Source organism: Etheostoma cragini, chromosome 5 (assembly GCF_013103735.1).
Source record: "Etheostoma cragini isolate CJK2018 chromosome 5, CSU_Ecrag_1.0, whole genome shotgun sequence".
Taxonomy (NCBI): domain Eukaryota; kingdom Metazoa; phylum Chordata; class Actinopteri; order Perciformes; family Percidae; genus Etheostoma; species Etheostoma cragini.
In genome coordinates this window covers 10561339-10583467 of record NC_048411.1, presented here as the reverse complement: position 1 = coordinate 10583467, position 22129 = coordinate 10561339, and the positions used below count along the sequence as shown (strand labels likewise).

At 39.2% G+C, this 22129-nt stretch overlaps 1 protein-coding gene and 1 pseudogene across 6 annotated transcripts in view; one reads left to right on the top strand and one right to left on the bottom strand.

The window, feature by feature from the left end:
* Positions 1-4781, bottom strand: part of ntrk2a (neurotrophic tyrosine kinase, receptor, type 2a) — an 88842-nt gene extending 84061 nt beyond the window's left edge. For 5 of the 6 annotated variants that reach the window (XR_004656556.1, XM_034871100.1, XM_034871102.1 and 2 more), the window contains exons 1-2: positions 4122-4375; positions 941-1015 (exon numbers count right to left, since the gene is read on the bottom strand). Coding sequence is in view for 5 of the 6 variants with exons in the window: in XM_034871100.1 (XP_034726991.1) it covers positions 941-1015; positions 4122-4375 (329 nt within the window). In the remaining variant the exon portion in view is untranslated. Of the gene's footprint in view, positions 1-940; positions 1016-4121 lie in introns of all 6 variants that reach the window. The other variant, XM_034871099.1, reaches the window with a different exon arrangement.
* Positions 4782-9207: 4426 nt separating this feature from the next.
* On the top strand, positions 9208-20612 carry LOC117945003 (annotated as a pseudogene).
* Positions 20613-22129: the final 1517 nt, after the last annotated feature.

The following is a 22129-nucleotide window of genomic DNA, read 5'->3' as shown; positions in this document are numbered from 1 at the left end:
ATATTCGATGAAAATGGTCTCAGAACGACAATAGTATCATTTATCGCAATAAGTTCTGAGACAATTTATCGTCCAGCAACATTTGTGGCAGGCCTACACAACCGTCCCGACTATCCAAAAAATATTAAAAATACAGGCAGAGGGCAGGGTTGATTGAGAGGGGTTACTTTTGAATTATTTTATATATTAAATTTTGAGGAAAGCATTGCATAATATACGTTATATATAATATACATAATATATATATATATATGTTACTAGTATCAAGACAGAGTGTAATTGTGTGTAGTAGTAGTATTCCTCAGACACGTGGTACAGATACAAACACAACATGTGTTCTGCTCCCACTGGGTCCGACCACGTTAAAAGCATTTACACTTGCAATGCGTGACATGCTTTGTACTAATCTGTAACAAATGGGATATTGGCTGGAAAATTAAGTAGTGTCTTAACAGATTATTATGTTGGAGGAAAGTGCTGCTTGGTGGACAACTCTGTTTTAGATTACGAAATAAAATGAGACACACATGCATACACAGTAACTACAGCTCACACCCTGCGATAACCAACAACACACATGGAAAATATATTGCCTTAAGCACAGAAGGAGACTTGTCAATAAAGGCAAGGTAAATCAATATTTCATACAGTGGATTAAAACAAGCCAAATAAGTCATTAAAATGCAATCAAATTGTTCTTGATTCTGTCCTAAAAATGCTGCTTATATTAGTGCCCTACGATTGAACATTTGAAGCAGGAATATTTTAACACAATATGTGATGAGGTTAACAGAACAGTCACAGAATATAAAAATGTATAACCTAAAACCTTGTCTGTAATCTTTCATGAGCAATTTAGTTTATTGATAAGAGCTGTGAACGTTTGCCCTGAGTCAAACTGTTTGTTTTTCTTGGAAGTAAAAGCCATAAAAAAACGTACAGGTTCCTGAGATTCTTGTAGTAGTGCAGGTCTTTGTCGTTGATGGAGGAGAAGCTGCCCTGGTTGGCGATGTAACTGTCAGGGAATACAAGTGTGTGTCAGAAGGCTCATTTGTTAAAGCAGGGGAGCAGAAACAGAAGCATTTCAACAAGACAGACATAATAAGCCCATATAATTAGAGTTCAAAATTAAAAAATGAACTCCTGAAGGACTGCAATGGGGGGGGGGGGGGGGGGGGGGGGGGGGGGGGGGGGGGGGGGGCTGCATTGAAGCAGGGTTCTTGACACATTTAGGGGCCAACAAGAGATGATTGTGGGAAACTCCCTCATGTGAATGAGTGAAAATGTGTGAACAAGTACTGAAAAACAATATGTCTACTTATACTATGTCAAATATCACACATCACATTTTTCAATTTCCTCGCGGGGGTCATCCCGAAAGGATTAATAAAGAGAAGTCTAAGTCTGGACGTACAGCGTCTGTATACTGGGAACAAAAAAACATCTCTAATTAGAGTAATTGAGTTGCAGGATCATTACATGGATATAGTAGTGAAGGCCCTTCAGTCAGATTTATTTTTGTTGTTCAGTATTTCACATAATATGCTATGTTTTACCTCTCTTAAGTCTCTGGATTTACACCTAAGGTATTACATTTTAGTCATTATAATGAGATTGATCAGTGAGGACTGAAAACACCTAACCCTTAAAAACTATTTTATAGACGTGTGGTGGTGGCCTATAGGAGGCTTTCAGACACTGTATAACCAAATAACTAAGTAATCACAACAGCCCCACTATGGAAGCCCTTGACATCTCCTCTCTCCCCCCCTCATATCCTGTCAGCTCTCCGCCGTCGCTATCAGATTAAATCAAATTAAAAGCTGGAAAAAAGACTGTAGAAAAAATAGTTATACAATTTGATGTGTGAAGATTCTGACCCAGAATGTCAACATTTTTACAGTAGTTTACACACAGATATGTTAAACCCTTTTTTTTGCAGCATCTTCAACACACCGTTTCATAGAATAACTTCACCAAAGATTTAAATTCCCTGACAATAACCACACACAACTAAAATTAAATTGAGACTAAATGTTTTAAGGGTACCAATCTTTATTTGTAATCTACAATAGGGCACCGATTACACCTTCAAATTCAGCGGAAACGTTTATATAAATTAGCTATGAAGTGAAAAGGCAGACAGTGTTCTAGTTCAAGAAAGACTGCTGAATAATAATAACGCCAATGCCAAATACTAACATGCACACTATATATCCATCTCTGGTTTTCCATCAGGTTGGATGCACACACTTCATGTTTGTCCTGGTGTGCAGGGAGGAATTAAAGGTTTTCACTGAAAGCTAAGATGGGCTGATCTGGAATCTTGTCCCTTATGAGGTCATAAGGGGCAAGGTTATCTCCCATTTCTCGCTCAGTATTTGGCGAACCCATGGGAGAGAGACATCATGGCTTTCAAACCAGCAAAGTGGCAGTTAGTCAAGGCCACACCCCCAGACTCTACCTTGCCCCCCCCCCACCCCCCCCACCCCTCAAAAGCTAAAGATTCAGAAAGGAGACATTCTAAGGAAAGCTCATAGTGGAACTGGCTCTAGTAGCTGTAATTCTGCACCAAGGCTGAATTTTGGGAAAGAGACTTCAGATATGGTATTAGGGGACCAATAAGGTCTGGATAAAAGAGACTTCAGATATGGTATTAGGGGACCAATAAGGTCTATATAAAAGAGACTTCAGATATGGTATTAGGGGACCAATAAGGTCTGGATAAAAGCATCCAAAGAGCACCATGTCATGGGACCTTTGAGTGTGGAGTTACTACACCCAGATGTGTCGATTTGCCCTAAATCTACTATGATTGCATGTGGCCAATAATGTGTGATCTGTTATGGAATAAATGTTGTCTAAGGTTCATTACCTTTAAAACAACTTTTTGTGTTTTTTTTGTGGTAATATTGTGAGCCGCCACCCCCAAACATCAAGATTGAGGTTATCTGTCAGTCATGTAGTACACCCTCCTCCTCAACTAGGTCTATTGAAGGATATTGTCTTTCACAAATTGGAACTACATGTGATTGGTTTGACTCAGCTTTTATAGTAAACACATTAACACATAGGCTGTGATGACACAAGCTGCTTAATTTGAATTTTTACACCCATTTAGGAATTCACAATAACATTGAAAGCCTATTATAATCTGTTAAATTGTGTGTACAGATGTCTAACCAATACCAAGATAACCTCCCCTGTTTTTTCTGGCAAGGTCGTTTTGCAATTAGAGTGGCACAGTCATCAGTAATTTCTCTGTTTACATTAGCCAAGCACTCAGTGAATGCTTTTCACCAAACTGCTGGCTCATTTAAAGCCTCCAAGGCTTCTCCCAAGTTCATCTCTGACAAGGCCGTTTATCTTTGCCAAAAAAGACATTGCAGCAATTCCACATTTGAGTCTCCTCTTTTAATTGCTCTCAAAAATAAATTCTTAGACGTGGCACAGTTTATAGGCCACACGATGTTTTATGAAAAAAGGAAAAGCCTACTGCACATTTCGAATGCACACTTAGATGTTTGGTCTTGAATTATTACACAACATCCCGAAAATGTTTCCTCACTATTAGTGGTCATTTAAATACACTCATATAAGCCATCTTGGGAAGTGTCTGTACTAATATTTGGATTGCGGTGTCTGGTGTGCGTGTCGCGGTCCACACACTCACACACGTAGCCTACGCACGCGACCGCACACACACAGATTGGGCTTTGTCTAATGGTCAGAATAAGGTCTATCATTCTTTCTTTTATAAATGGGCTGTTTCCAGGCTGGTGTTAAAAGATTGATGTGCCACATGACGGCAGTTCTGTTATGTAAGCAGCCTATAGGTGACATGATGTCTGAAGGTGCCAAATAGGCTAAACCAATAGAACTTGCATTAATAGGACACAAACTGGTACATTTGTGAATCCGTCTATACGCATGTGGTGTCTGGACCGGTTCTGGCTCTTTCCAGAACCTGTCTGTCAGCTCCAGACATAAAGGCAAAGGAGGGGTAGGCTAAAGGATGACATTCCTTTATTTGGAAAGTGTTGGAAAATACAGCCGCGTTAATAAAAGCGGGATAATTATGAGAGGACCACTTATTATGAGCTTAAATGAGAGACACTCACATTTCGGTGATGTTCTCCATCTCCGCCTCGCTCTGCAGGACGGGGAAAGCAGTGATACCCCTCTCCGGGTCCACGCAGGAGATCCTGGTGCTACTGCAAGAACAAAACGACGGGCATGCCTCCGCGGACATCCACGGATCTCCAGAGCCCACTGACACCCCGATTACCACAACCCACCACCACCAGCACCGCCACGACCAAGACCCCGTCCCTGGCGAAGAGAGAGCCCCGCTCCGGGGTCTCCAGGCGCTCATCTCGGGTGCCAGCTTCAGCTATATGGCTCGCTGAACAGCCCCACAGCCCGGCCCAGGTTGGCTGGGTTCAGCCCCGGTTCAGCCAATCAAGGACAGGAGAAATAAAGCAAAATCCGAAGCTGAGGTAAATACAGGCGGCCCAGCTAGAAAAACCATCTGCCGTGAAAACGATGACAGAAAAAAATCTAAGCTTAGTTAGTGTCGTCCCTTTGCTGTGTGTTTCCTCCAGAATTCCCCGTCAGTCAGTCAGAATCGTGCCAAGGAGGATCTGTCTCTCTCTCTCTCTCTCTCTCTCTCTCTCTCTCTCTCTCTCTCTCTCTCTCTCTCTCTCTCTCTCTCAGCTGCTCAGCTGACACGCACCGACCGGAGCCTCCCGGACACAATGCTCTCTGTGTGTGGATATGATTCTTGACAGAAAGACGGGTGGTGTGGGTGGTGTGGGTGGTGGGAGGCTGGGTAGGCTACAGAGCAAATGTCAATCATGATGGGAGAGCCTTGCTGTTCCCGCGCAGTGATGAGGAGAGAGGAGGGTGAACAGAAGAGGAAGCATCAGAGCAGATCATAGATAATGTTATGGGCTACCTGATTGACCCGCTGTAGGCCCCTAGTCTGCTGGCGTTTGGGGAAGGGTCAGGTGCAGAAGGGGTGTCTTGCTCAAGGGCACCTCAGCAAGGCGTATGCTGAATTAGTGTTTTCATGTTAATCATTGACCTTCACTGGCCTTGCCTTGAGTTTTGAATGAGGTGTGCGCGTCCTTGTCAGAGAGACAGAGAGAGAGATGATCTTCAGATGATGTGCCTAAATGAGATATCTGGAGCAATCAATTAACAGGCTCTAATTGTCATATTCATTCTCACCATCACTGTCGTTCTCATCTGGTTGTGGGTGTTTCATAAGTAGACCTGTACACAGTTAATCAGTGAAAAACAAAGCTGTCTGCGTGAGGTCTTATTTTAAATTTAGGCAAGTATTATACTCGGGAACAGGAAAAAACAACCTGCTTTTCCCCATTAAACAACAATTATTAGCATATGTAATCGTCCCACAGGCCTTTTTTTAATGCCAGCTGAGCTGATGGGTCCACTGTAAATACCAGGACAAGAGATAGCCCAGATGTCTAAAACATCACATGAGAGAGCGTGCGAGAGACCCAAGGAGAAAGAGGGAGCAATCACCAATCATCAAGTCTTCAGCTGGCATGTACTAGAGCGAGCGTCACCTTATTAAATCATTAGGCCATATTTCATAATCACATGGTGCTCCCAGCCAAACCAGACCTGAATCAATGATCTGTCATCTCAGAGTGGAGGCTACACGACTGCATGCCAGTCACTCTGCTGCTATAGATTTCCTTCCGCTGGATTTATTTCTAACCCAAGAGATGATCTGTCTTTTGAGGTTGTACAGTCTTTGAAGACCATAGCTTCTTCTCCACAATCTTTCACCTTGTATGTGAGAGAATGACACCACATCTGCCTGTGAGCAGCAACGGCCCTAAGAGTACCACAGCTGTGAGGAGTCCTCTCATCTCTCTCTCCAACGTCCTGTCTCCAACTCCAAAATGACGTTTGTGATGACGCACAGGCAGTGCTGCTGAAGAGAGGAGTGTAATTATGGAACCCTGCCTGTGTCTGAACCAATCTGGTGGATGCCTGACTTAGATATCGGGGTGTACGCATTCTGCACTGAACAGTGCACACCAATTAAAATATGGTCTTACAAACAGAATATTCCAATCGCTCTCTGTTCCGTTTTATTATTTGGACATTGACAGAGGTTGTAACCTGTGTTAAAATTCTTTGACATGCAAAGAAACATGCGATCGCCCCTTTGAACCATCTGTCATCACAGACAAAGCATCAGGCATTCTTTTGCTTTTATTTTATAACTGACCTAGCAACCAAAGTACATTGTTAATTGCCATTTATACTAGAGCCTGACCAATTCATTGGCGGGCTGATTTTTATAAATTATTTCCCGATCTATCGGTATCAGTATTTATAATATATATATATATATATATATATATATATATATATATATATATATATATATATATATATATTGATTTAAATACTGATAAATTAATATTTAAAAAATAAAAATGGACTGTCCACCATGTTATGAGCGTTGGCGTTGCATAGTTTGTCCACCAGAGGGCGCTCTACAACGTCCCTGTTGGCAACACAGATTCATTTTTGTTAATGTGTTTTTATTCAAAAGGCTTTAAGTTTCATATCTTAAGTTAGCATTTTTATACATGTTACTTACCAGTACTTTATATTTTGGTGTTCCTCTGTTCTGTTGTGACAATAAAACATATTAATATATTATTTTAGTGAGGACTCATGTTAGGGAAATCTGTTCGTTTTGTAACGCATTTCTGGATTATTTTTTTTTATTATTATCTATCGGCCGATATAGCGGCGTATCGGATTTTTACATAACCAAATATTCGTATCAGTCGTATCGGTCGGGCTCTAATAAATACGGTATGTGTAGACATTTTAAGTGAGATTTTAAGTGTCAGCTGGATGAGTTTGTGCAACAAAGTCAGCATCTGACAACAAACGAGTTGCTCCTAAAAAAATCATCATTCGACCCTTTCCTGAAGTTCACTGTCACAGAATTCTGAAAGCTAGTTTGAGATAGCAAATTGAAAATTACAAAAAATATTGATTCCGTTGGTCGGATGGCCGCCCAACAAGACATCGACTGTAAACATATTTGCTTCTGGCAATTTCTGTCTGATCACAATTCCGTATTTTTACAGTCACAACTCCCTACCTACTAATTGGTTTTCACACTGTGTTGTGTCATCACACTAGCCACTACCAATTGTCTTCTATCAATCTCTTAATTGTTGAGTTTACAACAGTTATGTTAGATTATTGTGGGAAAAGTCCATTACAGATTCCCAAAGCCCAAAGTGACGGTTGATTCATAAGCCAAAGATTTTAAAGAAGTTACAATAAAATGAAAAAAGCAAATTGTTCGCATTTGTATAAATCAGTCACCTGTTGGTGCATCATGTTACCTGTTACTGTGCTGTGACTTTTTTTTTTTTAAATACCAGTGTGTAGGATTTAGTTGCATCTAGTGGTGAGGTTGCAGATTGCAAGCAGCTAAATACCCCTTCCCTTAGCCCTCCCCTTTCAAGAGTGTAGTATACCCTACAGTGGCCTTCAGGTAACGTAAAAACATGAAAGGCCCTCTCTGAAACCAGTGTTTGGTTTGTGTTTTGTTTGTCCATTCTGGGCTACTGTAGAAATATGGCAATGGAACATGAACGTGCTCTGAGGACATGCTCCCTATGTAGAGATATAAGGGGCTCAGTCTAAGCTAAAGGAAATGCAATGATTCTTAGTTTCAGGTGATTATACACATAATTATGAATATTATATTCAATTTCTGCCGCTAGATCCCCCTAAATCCTACAAACTTTTCCTTTAATATAACATATGGGTGTATTATTGGTAATTGCATCAGGTTCACAGAAGGTAAAGAAAAACAACACATCTTTTACAAGTCCAAACATTTATTAAATCCTTTTGTAATTTCTTCATGCATGGTTTCTGCTTTACCCCAAAGCTGGGAGTAACAGAAAGACAGGGTCACGACTGGGACACTAGACCCAAAGAGTACCTGCAGAAAACATCACACTAGCTTCCACTATCCAGTGTTTTTCTTTGTTGACTGTGAAGAGTTTCCTTCTCGGCTTTGGTTTTATAAATGGTTTTAACATGTGGATTGACTACATGAAAACAGTAGTATATAATAGTCTTCAGTGGGCCCCATGTGTCCTTCGTGAAATGAAATGACTCCTCGACAGTGACACTCACCTTTCTGAAATGCATTGTTACCCCACTCCCATGAGAAAAAGGTTTTTGGAAATCAGGCATACCAAATGAAAGACAGATGCTTGGCCTTTCTCATTTGAAAGAGAGTAATGTCTTATTATTAATGCTTATTTTATATTGTATGTTTTTAAACACAAGCAAGTCAAATTACAGGAATCTTTGTGGAGTCGTCTTTTTTCTAGCAATGTTATATACTTCTGTAATTGGCTGTAGTATGTTAATTGCAAATTATAATAATACGGTCCTGAGAAATGATACACTAGTGCTCTCTAGTGGCTGCTGCCGGGGTATTTAAGGACTATGAGACTAGGTCGTCATTTTGCACCAACCACATCCACGTAGTAACAATACACTGTATCCAGGGAGTAAGGACTGTTCCTCTGAAAATAATTGAATTCATGGTTTGAACCACTGACTATGTCTACTTTTGCAAACACTGGGCCATTGTACATTTACAGACAGACAGTTCTTTCAGGCCTGGAAGGGATTACTGAGTAACGGAGAAGAGCGAGGTCACGTCATGGGAACTGGGGTTTGGTCTGATTTTGGATAGTCTCGCTTAGCCAGACTCTGGCTAGTACACAAAGCATTCTGGGATGGGAGAAAAACGTGCTGTGGTTCACTGACATTTCTTTAAACCAATCACAATCGTCTTGGCACCATACAGAGCAACGGGGACTCTGCAAAATTTCCTCAGGAGGGAACTTGTTTTAAAAATAAAAGTTTTTAAAATAAGTTAAAGAAAGTTGTTTTAGTCATGCAACAGAGAACTCAGATTGGACAGATTGTCTAGCCAGTTGTTTGGATTTACCCTGCAGAGATGTTAGAAAAGGTTAACTATAATCCTCATAAGCCGACCAGAGTTTAAAATGCCAAAGGAAGGAAGCCCGGGGCAACGGAGGTCCGGCCTAAATGAGTGAAATCCACCGGAAATTTACATCTGCAACAAAGCAATCCCAGAAGTGGAACATCAAGGATAGATATTATATTTTGGAAAGTTTACACCAAAAATGATTCCAGTTTGCAACTGAACAGTGCCGGCATGACTCAACACTCAACAGATTTGCCAAAATCATTGATTCATTCACAGTATTCAAAAAACTAACAAGGTAACAAAGAGAGAACACAAGGAAAGGGAGGAGACAGAGAGATGCAGGAGGTGGGAGAATGGGCAGAAAAAGGACAGGTGTACTTTAGATAAAGGCTCCCGGTAAGTCTGGGCAGTTTCTGAAAATACGTGAACAGCAAGAGAATGGAGCTGGATGAAATAGAGAAGACGAGTCGAAAAAGGGGGGAAGACAAGAACGCCTTTAAATCAGAGGTAGACTTGTTTCTCAAGCAGTTTTTAAATACTACTGTTTACTGTAAAATGATTGGTAACATTTAAGAACCAGTTGTTACAGTACACTATAGGCAATTTAATTTAAACAAAACTTAACTTGTATTTGTTGGAAATGTGGATGAACTGTTTAAATTTATTGAATTTCAGGCTGTACTAACTTTGTACCAATATATACAAATGACTGTATCGAGTTACATCATTTTAAAAGTTAAAGAGCAGCATCTCTTACCTGCACAAGGTGTTTGTTGTAGTTTTAGTCTTTCAGAATAAATAGGATGTTTCAGACCTTTTAACAGACACACCTGTGTTACAGAGACACGTGCGCTCATTTTGCACAAGAGAAGAAGTTCTCTTCTAAGTAAAATATATGTCATGGCGCAAACCACCTTGTGTAAACACATTGCTTATATTATTCATCCTCAAGCCGTGTCTGTGTGTGTGTGTGTGTGTGCGTGTGTGTGTGTGTGTGTTGCAGGAGCAGACATATAAGGATGTGGACAGTGCTCCCAACGTCACAGACGACACACATAAAAAGACAGAAAAACACAAAAGAAGGTTGCATTTTAGTTTGGGCCAAAAAAATCGTTCTTCATGTCAGATTTTCTAATTTTCCCTTAAATCACCAGCCTTTCTCTAGTCTCTTTGATCTAACATTTATGTCCTTTCTCCTTATCTCCCCCCTTATCTTACCCTTTTCTGTGTGCCTAGCTTTCCTGAAAGGAAAATGGAGGCATTCCAGGGCTATTTGGCAGAGCACAAAGACCAGATCTACCTGATTATATACCTGGTTTTAGCAGCAGGTAAAATATCTTAGTTAGAATCTGTTAAGATAAAATCTAACTCAGACCCTAGATGGCTTGCAGGTATGTCTCTACATTTGTTTTTAATACCAATTATTTCTTCTTAAGTTTGCAGCATGAAAGAGTCTCTCGTTAATGTTGAGATTTTATCAGAGTGTGTCCCCTGTTCTGTACAATTGATTTTCTTTGTTGGTATTTCTTATTTTGCAGCCACATAGTATTTAATCTAAGAATACTGAAAAATCTATTTCTCATCTTGCTTTAGGACTTCCAGTCCGCATGAAGACTTGTAAAGGGCTGTTTAACTTTGCAAACTAGCTGCGCTGGTTAGAATGGAACTACGTGTTCTCTGTGCCTCGGAGCATATTGACATTGAGTGTGTGTGGGGGTGGACGGAGAGAATTTGCTTTTTTGTTTAAGGGAAATTTACTGCACAATTGCTATGATTGTTAATAGAAAAATCCAGCCATGGTTGGAGTATGTGTGTTTGTTGTGCTGCTCTCCAGGCTGCACGGACACAAGCACACAATGTCTTGGTAATGCATTTGTAAGCTTTTATTTCAATTTGGAACAATTAGAGGTACTGTAGTCATCTAAAGATAATAACAGGAAATACCATGTATATGTGACGTGTATATGAATACACAACCTGTTGTTACAGCAGGTCGTTTTTATTATATTTCACCTTTATTTATTCAGTGAAGTCCTCATGTTCTTATTTGCAATAGCGGGCAGAGAAGTGGCTCAGGTATGGCTCATAATGACCCTTTTGTCCTTTTACTAATAATTTAGAGATATATATTATTTTCCAAAATAATTAACAACAAACTCAAGCATTTTCTTGATTTTGTTCATTTTCAATATTTGTGATGGGCCAAAGTTGATTTTGCAGGATAATTGGCTCAGCCAAAGATACTCATTTCAGTTGATTAACAAAGTTTTGGATCTTTTAATTTGAAATTGTTTTGGATCCCTCAACTACTGGCCCTGTCCTTTTCAATATGAAATTGCACCATTCTCAGGCTTATATTTCCCGCTGTTAATTGCAATGCAGTGAAATTCAATGAAAAATGTAGTGAGATGCAGAAAAGTCTTACTTTACATTTTACTTCAGTTCCGTTCAAGTCAGTATTTGTAAGTCAAAGGGCAGTCACGTTTACAGATTAAAACACAAGTATCACTTGAAGACAAAAGATTTAAAAAAGAACAGAAAAAAGAATCAGAAATGTGAAATTATGCTTCCATGTGTTCACAAGACTTCAGACTTCATGAACAAAATTAAACCTCGTTGTATTTGTTTCACATGTATTTTGAAAGTTCATCATCAACAGTGTCACCGATGATCAGATTTGTCTTTTTAGGATGTCTTTTCAGTTTTCTACTGTGCATAAGATTTCTGTGTCACTCACCGGTAATTTTAAAGCACACATTAACTCCACTTCCTGTTGTCTTGGAGTAATTGGAGTAAGGGAAGTCAGAGGGCATTCAAGTTTACAAATCAAAACACGCGTATCATTTGAAGACCTAAGACAACAAGAAAACAAACGATAAAAAGAACTGAAATGAACGAGTTGAAATGAGAAATAATGCTTCTACTTGTTCATAAAACTTGTTTCACATGTAACATCTCAAAACTCATTATCACCAGATCACCAGATGATTCAGATTATCTAATAATGTGTAACTTTTGTTCATCTCTGTGTCACACACCAGTAGTTTTAGAACACACAGTAACTACACTTCCTGCTAACTGGAGGAAGTAAAGCAGGAAAAAAAAAAAAGGATTTTGATTCTTTGAAACAATGCCAGCTCTGTGGGGTATAATTCATAATATTACTAAATTTGTTTCAGGATTGGTTGCCATAGTGATAACGGCATGTTTCCCGAACTTCAACCGGGCCGTCTTACTGCTGGTCATCTCCTTGGTTACCGTATTCTTCCTGGTCGGGGATTGGATGATGGAACGCTATGGCGACCGAGTGTGGGAGGAGCTCTCTTCTACCAGAGACCTCCTCAGCAGAAGCTGGTTCTGGATCAGATGGTAAGAAATGTTTTGTTTCAGTGTTTACCGCCCTGGTGTGCACCTTCTTTATCAACGACTGTTGGAAAAATGTAACTGTTAAAATTGAATATGTCTTTGTTTGTATCACTTAAATGGCCATTCTTCTCTAAAAGCACCCAGAGCCACACACCTCTCCAGCTATCTTCAGACACTCAAGGCCAAGCCCCCCCCCCCCCCCCCCCCCCCCCCCCCCCCCCCCCCGCTTCACTCCCTCATAAGTCAGGTCGTTTTAATGAGCTTTGAGATAGTGCTGCTGTTTGGGGCATGGTAACCATGGAGAAGGGAGGGGAGAATTTTCAACGTATATGTAAGAACTGAAAACGGAATCCAGCGACTCTTTGTCTTTTGGTAAGAATTTTTATAACAACGGACAGAGTTCTGGTCTCAATGACACTGCAAAAGATGTCATCAGCAAAGCCATTGTAGAGTCAGTTCACTATAAATCCTTTTTTTGTAGCTGTAATAATGTATGTAATGTGCAAGACAGACACGTTGTCTCCTGGCAACAACAATGTCCTCAGAGTGTGTGAAGGATCCAGCATGAGCGCTGAAGTCAAACAGTGCAGGATGAAGGAAACGCCCTGCCTTATCTGTGTTAATGTTGTATACCATGTGATGTGATGTGATCTGCAACCTAATTTCCCTATGGGGACAATAAACATGAACTAACTAACGAGCAGTTAAGGGGCAAAATGTGAGATCTTCTGCGTTCTGCAGTGCACATAAAGTAAAGTAATTGCACTTGCTCAAGGGCACTTAGAGTAGAAATGTGAAGCAGAGACAATATAGACTATAACAAGTATTATAGCAATTGATGAAAAATATAATCTATTGGGTTGAATAAATATGACAAATGGGGTTAAAGATTCTTAACTTTCACCCACCTCAAGGAGTTTGACCTTTCCTCAGGCCGCCTCTACAGGGTGCTTGAAACAACTACATGCTGCACTTGACTGTCTCTTATACCTGTAAGGGTGAATCGGAATTTACCTCAAATTGCAGCGTATTTGGCGCTGTATCTGGTGGGTCTTAATCTTCCACATTTTAGAACGGTAGAATTGTTTCTTTCTTTGGCTTGAGCTGCTGCTGTTTTTTATTCCTAGTTTGGTATATTCATTTTTTATACTTCCATTCCTATTTTATCTATTCATTATTAGGTTGCAGTCAAGTAAACATGGAAAAGTACTTTAAATCAGAATCAATATATTCATTTACTATATTAACTTTGGACCACATAACTATTTTAATGTGTAATGGATTGGCCGTAGCGATGAAGTAATTATTACTTGACTCTGCAGTTACCCTCTAACCTCTTTCAGCTCATTAGTTTTATTTCATCAATTTCCAGTGTTGTTTTCAGCCGTAACGGTGAAAAGACTCTAAAGACCCACTGTGCACTACCTGCCCAGGATGAACAGAGTCAGACGAGGAATGTAAAGAGCTGGTGAAGACCAAAACATGTTGGGTCAAAACAGTACAACTGCAAATAAATGACAACTGTCTCTATGTCTGCAAGATATGTGTACAGGTTACTTTTTCCTAACATGTTTGTCTATCAATGTGATTACATGCCAGTGGTATGGTTACAGCTTAGAATAAATAAAAAAAAGGGTTACATAAACCATTATCTGACTCTTTCTGAAGCCCTTTGGGGTTTTTATTGGTCTCCTTATGAACTGCTCTCTTCCAACTAAGCATAACTTTATTAACACTGGTTGATATAGATGGTTTAATCACTTTGACTCAAGTGTTATTGTAAAACACGAAAAAGACTGCAAAAGCTGCTACAAAGAGTCGTCTACCAACTGGCACCATCTTAAAAATGTTGACTGACAGACATGGATCTGGCTTCCTGCACTTCCCTCCCTTGTCTGTCACTCTCTCTCTCTATTCCCCTCTCTCTCTCTCTCTCTCTCTCTCTCTCTCTCTCTCTCTCTCTCTCTCTCTCTCTTTCTCTCTCTCTCTCTCTCTCTCCCTCTCCCTCCAGGATAATGTACATGTTACTGCTGGTGGCCATGGTGTGCTGGCTGGCACTGGACACAGCCCAGCGAGGGACCAGACAGCTTGTGTCTTTCTTTGCTTTGCTGCTCCTCATCTTCTTAATGCTGCTGTTCTCCAAGCACCCATTCAGGGTAAAGGATGCTCACATAAACACACACAAACGCACACACACACACACACACACACACATACACACACACACACACACACACAAACACACACACAATTGATGATCATGCAGGCATGTATAGATTGTATGTGTGTGTTACAGTGGTGTTGGCAAACTTTGCTGTGCGGGATCGGGCTACAGTTTGTTTTTGGTCTGCTAATCCTCAAGACCACATTTGGCTTAGGTGGACTGGAATTGGTCGGAAAAAAAGTTGAGGTATACACACACACACACACACACACATACACACACACAAAAATCCTAATTATTTTCATCTTTTGTTTTCTTGTTTTATTCCTTTGTTTCCCTGTTTCGTTTCCTTGTGCCCTTTTGTTTTTTCTTGCTCTACCAGCATCAACGTCTACTTTTGTTTATGGTAAATTTGGGAATTTTGCAGTTACACCGTTTACAGACATTCCTGCTGCATTTGTATAAAAAAATAATAATCAAAAGTTTTCTGTTTCTGTTACTAACAATTCAATTTAGTCTATATAATCCATATTAGGTTTTGGTCATTCGCAGATGTTGGGTCTAAGTTTGTGTTTGGTGAAAGTTACAAAGACCACAACTTTGTCTTCCAGGTATGACACATACAAGTTTTATTCACGCACGCACACACACACACACACACACACGCACACACACACACACACACATACACACGCACATACATGAATGATGCAAAAAGTGGCGAGAACAAGAACTAAAATTTGTGTTTTCACAGACATTAGTATCTACTTATGATCAGATTCTAAAATATCCATGTTATATGTTTGGTTTTGGTTTCAGACACCAGTTAAAGTCTTATAGTCTTTAGTCAGTAAAAAAAGATCAGGATAAAATCTAAATCATGTATAAGGGGATTTGAATAACAAGGTCTCTCCTTTTTCATGTGCAATATTACATTCTGAACATGATCAAACCAGGCCGAGACTCAAATCTAGTGTGCACATAAACATACTCACTAATACTGATGATGATGGTGGTGATGGTGGTGGTGATGATGATGATGATGATAATAATTGTGCACTCTCTGCAGGTGATGCCTATATTGGGTTTTTTAAGCTCTGTCATCTCCATCCTCTACTACATTGGCTTCATGCCCTGGCTCATTTACAAGGTGAGTATGTGGGAGGATAAAGTGCTTAGGCAGAGAGAATTATACATGGCAAGTCAATTATTTCAAACCATGTATATTTTAAGCATCTTTCATGTAAGAAATACAGTGTAAAAAATAAAAGACAAATAATGATTGCTCAACGTAACTGGAAATGAGCATAATGACACAATGAGGAACATGATTTTTAGTTTTTAATTTGTATACTTTATATTGTAATGTTCTACATTTCAGTTTTTTCCCTTTGATTTTCTATAATTTTATTTTCTCAGATTGGATTCATAATGCAGGTTACCATGGGAACATCTCCAGCTGAATCAATGGCTGTAGCTGGAAATATATTTTTGGGACATGTAAACAACAGTTTGAACAATAAACGTAAACATCCAGCAAATCACTGATGTATTTATATCAATCCATAAATCTACTAGTCCAAAATCAACCAAGCCTTTGACCTTCCTCTTTCAGACAGAATCCCCTCTATTGATTCGTCCAATTCATTCATCGATTCGGGCTAACTCGCTCTGAGATCCATGCAGTGATGACAGACGTCTCTGGTACCATTTTGGGGTGAGGAGGCAGGTGTAGGGGAGGGAGGGGATGGGGAGGTGAAGAGAGCACTGGGGTTTTGACAATTAAGTCTGCATTAAATAATAATGAATTTTGACAAAATGCAAAATATCACAACTGAAAGTTCAGTTACTGGGTTGATGTCATGAATAATTGAGTTGTTTGAAGTATTGGTTGTCAATCTAACAAAAAGGACATGAATGATCAAATGTGCCTAAAAGGTTATAAAGATACCTTCTTTTATTAATTATTTCAGTGCAACGTTGGGAAGGGCAGTTTTTAACCTGTAAAGTGTGAGTTCTTATAACCAACCCATAATTAACTTTCCAATGTTATAGGAAGATAAGAACAAGGATGATATAAGACAACTTTAGTAATACTGTTTATAACACAGCCCGGAAGCCTTTTTCATTCCTGTTCAAAGTACATGGTGGGACTGACCTTGAACATTTACCTGAGAGTTTACGCAGAACTTGAACTGCTCTGTCAAAATATGAATGATTGACCACTAACTTGTTCTGTGTGCATCTCTTTTGAGGTTGAGGCAACACACTTGCTGACAGCAGTCAGCCTCCCTGGCCATCGCCAAGATGTTCTGGCCTGAAACAGAGACCCCCAATGTCATGACATTAAAATCACCCATGGGTAGGAGAGGACAGTACAACTGGGATAATACAAAGTGGTAAAAAATGTTGAAGGGTTTTTTTTCAAGCGTCTTTCATCCTTTCTTAAATTCCATTGATCCTTTGATCAGTACATAAAGCTGTTCCACTATGTCTTAATCCTTCTCTGACTATCTGACCTTTAGGCTATCTAAGAGCTTGTATGCCTTCGAAATTTGAATTAGTAAGGATTATCGCTATTTTACTTCTATTTCCGGTTCTAAAAGGTGAAGCCAATGTACTTCTAAAGAAGTCTATGAGAAAATGACCCTACTTCTTACTTTATTCATTATTTCAATAAACATTTCAATAATGAGTTCATGGTCAATCACTACTTTCAAGTCTTCTTTAGTAGAGCATGATCATGTTCATTTAATAAATTATTGTCCCATTTATTTTTAAACAGTTTGATAAAGCAGGGGAGGCTTTAGGGGCGTGGCTACATGCTGACCTATCAGTCACAACAGTGGCTTAACAATGCGTATCCTCGGCACTGTGTACATTAAAGTAGCCGCAAACTATCGAACTTTGACCCTCTTACTGTGTTTTCATCAAAGTCAATTGGAACATTTGGTCGCCTAAAAATGTCTTGTTGACATTGAGCTAGCTAACTAATGCTAGTGTTAGCTGGTAACTTAAGTTAAGGTTTGCTGATTTTCTGTACTGCCATACATGCAGATAAATGGTGGCAGTACCTGAAGATCCACATTTACCTGCCTGTAAATCTCCACTGGAGGACTCGCCTTAAAAGGGTCAAAAATCTGCAACTTTCCCCTTTAGCATTAAACTAAGCCAAAAACAACACTGGCTTTAATCAAAAAAACATCACATTTGGTTGCAAAAAAACAAGATGGCAATGCCCGTATTGCCAAATTGGAGGTTTCACAACAGCAGTCCACAAAACAATGGGTGATGTCTTAGATACTACATTAACCTAAAAAGTGAAAAGCTTCGAAGCCTCATTCATGACGCTGACATTCAGATTGTAAATCAACATTTTAATTTAGGACTGGAGAAATATATTTGTGATTGGCTGATAACATCCCCAGTTTATTTATTTATTTTCTTTTGTCATTAATATATAGCTTATTTCCATAGGAACCAAAGAACAAGCTGGCCAGAGTAGCTGCTCTCACTGGCAGAGAGAGACAGCGTGTAGAGCCACCATATTTTCACATCTCGGTGAATTAGGGGTTTATTTCAACCAAACCGAGTTGGTGATTGTTGGAACTGTGGAAAGACGAGCCCAAACTGTTTCGGGGAGTTTTATTTTGACTGGATGAGTTAAATATTAAGCTAGTTGAAAGGGGGACCTCATAAATTACAATGACTGCCATTAAAAGCTTTGTTCGAAAACCTCAATGGAAGCTTTGAATGTAAAAAATAAAGATACATTATATTCAGAACAGCCCTACATGCATTTAGAATGGGAGAAAAGAATTTGAACAGTAGGAGTTTAATTGTAAACACATCACATGTGGAAAACATTGATGAACAAGTCAATGCCTGCACATCACCAGTGTTCTGATGACACTGCTGTTCAGCGGATTAAGTGTTATATAACCAGTCAAAGGTTGCCTGTGTTCCTTCAGAGGGAGTAAGAACGTGTTGGAGGCGGCATCCCAAGGTGCATCTTGTGCTGTGGGTTTAGTGGCCATCATAGTTGTCAACCTTATCGCCTTCCTCGCACTGTTGGCCTTTTTAGATGCGGCTTTCTCCTGGCCGGGCGGGATGTTGGACTGTCCACAACTCAGCTTTCGGTGACAACCGCAACCTGACACAAACACACCAACTCTATACTTACATATACTTACTGTAAACACATTAAAACATCAACCTGCACTCACTCTTTGCTTCTTTCTGTCTCTCCTTTAGCTCATCTGCTCTTATGTGTTTATAGCGCTCTCCTTGATCATGGGTGTTTCCTGGGAGGACAGTTTCATCGTTGCTGAACTGATCAGCAAGAAGACTATTATCAATTAGTTTGTAGCCAGAAGTTGTCAGAATTCATTTCGAGGCGGAAAGTCGGAGGGCCAGAATATGTGGACAACATAAAGCAGTATATTTCTGTGAGTCTCAACTATCATATTCTCACTCTTGTTTTTGTGTAGATTGTCTTTTCTTTTCTTTCTTTTTTACCATTTTAGCATAGATGAGAAGGTAACTAATTAGTCTGCTAACAGAGCATTATGTGGTACAGTTTTAGGCCTGTGGGAGAAAAAGCCAATGTGAAAGAGCTTAAAGTCAATATTATTATCACCAATGTCATGATGTCATTAGATAATTGTATTTCTCTAATAAATGTCTCAAGGGCGTTAGACAAACTGTGTTTACTTTAAAATGTATTAAGGCTTTAAGAATCTTTCAAATGCCATCTGTTTTTGCCTTCACCACCTGCATATGGGTAGGAAATATATGTAGTGATAAGTATCATTTTATACAGGCATTAAAGTCTGTTTGGATATTTTTTCACACAACAATTTTAACAAATTATTAATTCCTTTAGGTCCACTCTGAATCAATTGCAACCTATGCTTAATGTGGATTTTCCAACCTTGCTTCGCTGGGGATGTCTGTGTGAGTACCACCTGAAACATGAAAACAGACAAACAAGAAAACTAAAGTTTAAAAAAAGTTGCTGGGGATTGTATACTGAAGAATTAGTAAATTGTCCTTTTGTACATACAGTACTTGTTGCTGTTAAACTTTAGTTTGCACTTCTTATTTTGTTAACACATAGTTGTTCTGTTTCCAGCGTCCTTGGCTCCAGATGGACGGGCTGACATCTCCAGTTGTGCCTTCAGATCTCTGATTGCAGGCGGCGTCTCCTGTTTCATGATGGCTTGTATTGCAGGTGACTATTACTCTTCTCTGCCTCTTTCTGTCATAGTGCCAGTTTATAACTTTATCTTTCTGATATTATTGTTAATATTAATTCCTCCCATGAAAATTAAGTTGTATTTTAAGTGCTTGTTAGATTTGAACCTCACTCAAGTTTTTTTTCCATTCTCATGCTGACATTGCACTGTGGGTTTCTAGGCATGTTGTACATCCCTGATCTTCAGTGCTCACATTTCCTAAGCACCGAGTTCATCGAGAGCAACAGCTCACAACTGGTCACCTGCTGTATAACAGGTGTGTGTATGTCTGTAATAACTGTTTCCCAATTGTGTTTCCCACAAAAAAAACCATATGTTTGCTGTTATCCTGTGTATTTTATCTGCATATATATATATATGTTATCTATGTGCAGATATAAATATACCAAAAACAGCTTTTTTAGAATAAATACAGCTGATGAAGAAAAGAGACACTGTGATTTAGTGTTAGTGTTTGTGTGTGTTTGTTTGTGTGTGTGTGTTATCTGCAGTGTGACGGCGTATGAGCTGTTGAACATGACGATCGGAGAAGGATTCAACCAGAGCAGCCTGAGCCTGCAACACTGCTGCACACTGACGGCCCTCACACACTTCAACTGCAGCCTGGTGCTTTCATCACTGTGAGCAAAACACACATACTTCAATGGAAGTAAACCATGTGATAATGTGTTAATTTCTTTACATGTAATGTTATATAATATTAATAATACATTTTCAATAAAAACATGTCCCGCACTGGTTTTTAAACAATAATCATGTCACATTAATGTGGTGTGTGTGTTTGTGTGTGTGTGTGAGAGAGAGAGAGAGAGACAAATACATTATTAGGGATTATTACAGATTAAGATAAAACTGTAATTATTGCTCCCAAGTGGTCACAAGCCATCCAGCAGTATATAATGTTATTAAAATTAACACCACCTTTACCAGCTGCAAAAGTGATGTAAGCAATACTGAACTACAACATGCCGTACAATATTATAAAATTCCCCATTTCACATGATAAGTATTTTCACTTTTGATCCTTTAAGTATTTTTAGATTCTAATACCTTTTGTATTTTTTCTTGTCTCAGTTTTACTTGTAACAGTGTATTTTTAAACTGTAGTATTTTCTTTCTTGTAGTACTTTTCTTAGGCAAAATATCTAAGTACTTCCATCACTGCTTTTTCCTTCTTTAAAACAAAATATGTAGGTCATAATTTATGAGTAGGCAATCTCCTGGATGTGAACATATAATGCTAAACAATCATTTGGCAGCTATCTGTGGGGTTTCATTCACTTTTTCTATGTGTGAGTTGGATGTAGCTATATAGATAGTTTTTTTTTCCATCTACCTGCACTGTCATTTCTCTAAATGATGTCAAAAGCTGCGTCAGATTCAATTTAGAGACAAGAAGAAAGAAAATAGAGAAAAATATCTGTCACTACATATTTGATAGACAGGACAAAAACTATGTGTACTACAGAGGAATACAGCAATGAGTAAAAGCACAGTATTGTTTGGCCACTGGATGTCACTGGTGTCTTCTTCTTCTTGTTCAGCAGTATACCAAAGTGAATGTCTCATCAGGCCACCATCGACCAGTCAGTCAGACTGCTTTGACTGACAGACCGAGTGTCTGTAACTGGCTCAGCTATACTGACAGAAATGATCAGACCGGAAAAGTGGAGGGTCATCAGGGGTGTGTACTTTCAACAAGTGTGTGTGTGTGTGTAAGACTAGAATACAGTCACAGAGACGGCAATTGACAATTGTCTCTTCATTAAATCCACCACAAGCAAAAGGTCACATGGAGGTAATTTCACATGTGAATTTAACACAACCCACATTGAGAGAAGATTAGACATCAGCTATCAGACGCTGACACACATGACATTTTTAGGCACGGTGTTACCATGTGTCCCCGGTAATTGTTTCTTTAAATCAGTGTGAGCTCATTTTGATGATTGTGACACCGGGATATGGAAATTTTACTTTTATAAAACGCTTTTTCTCTTGCACATCTTGCCCAATGAAGCCAGACTGTGTTTAATTTAAGGATATACTGGCTTCTTTGCTTTTCTAACATGCCTGCATTTCACCTATGCTAGTAAATTATAATACTGTTCTGAGCCCAAATTCAGTTCCACAACAAACCTCACAAATGTTACTCATAAATTGGATTGCACTTTTGTACCTGCATTTTTACAGGCAAATCTTAATTCTACATGTTAATCTTTAATCTTTAATAGAAATATTTACACCACATCTTTCTTCATTTTAGAATGCAAAATGTCGACAAAATTTTTC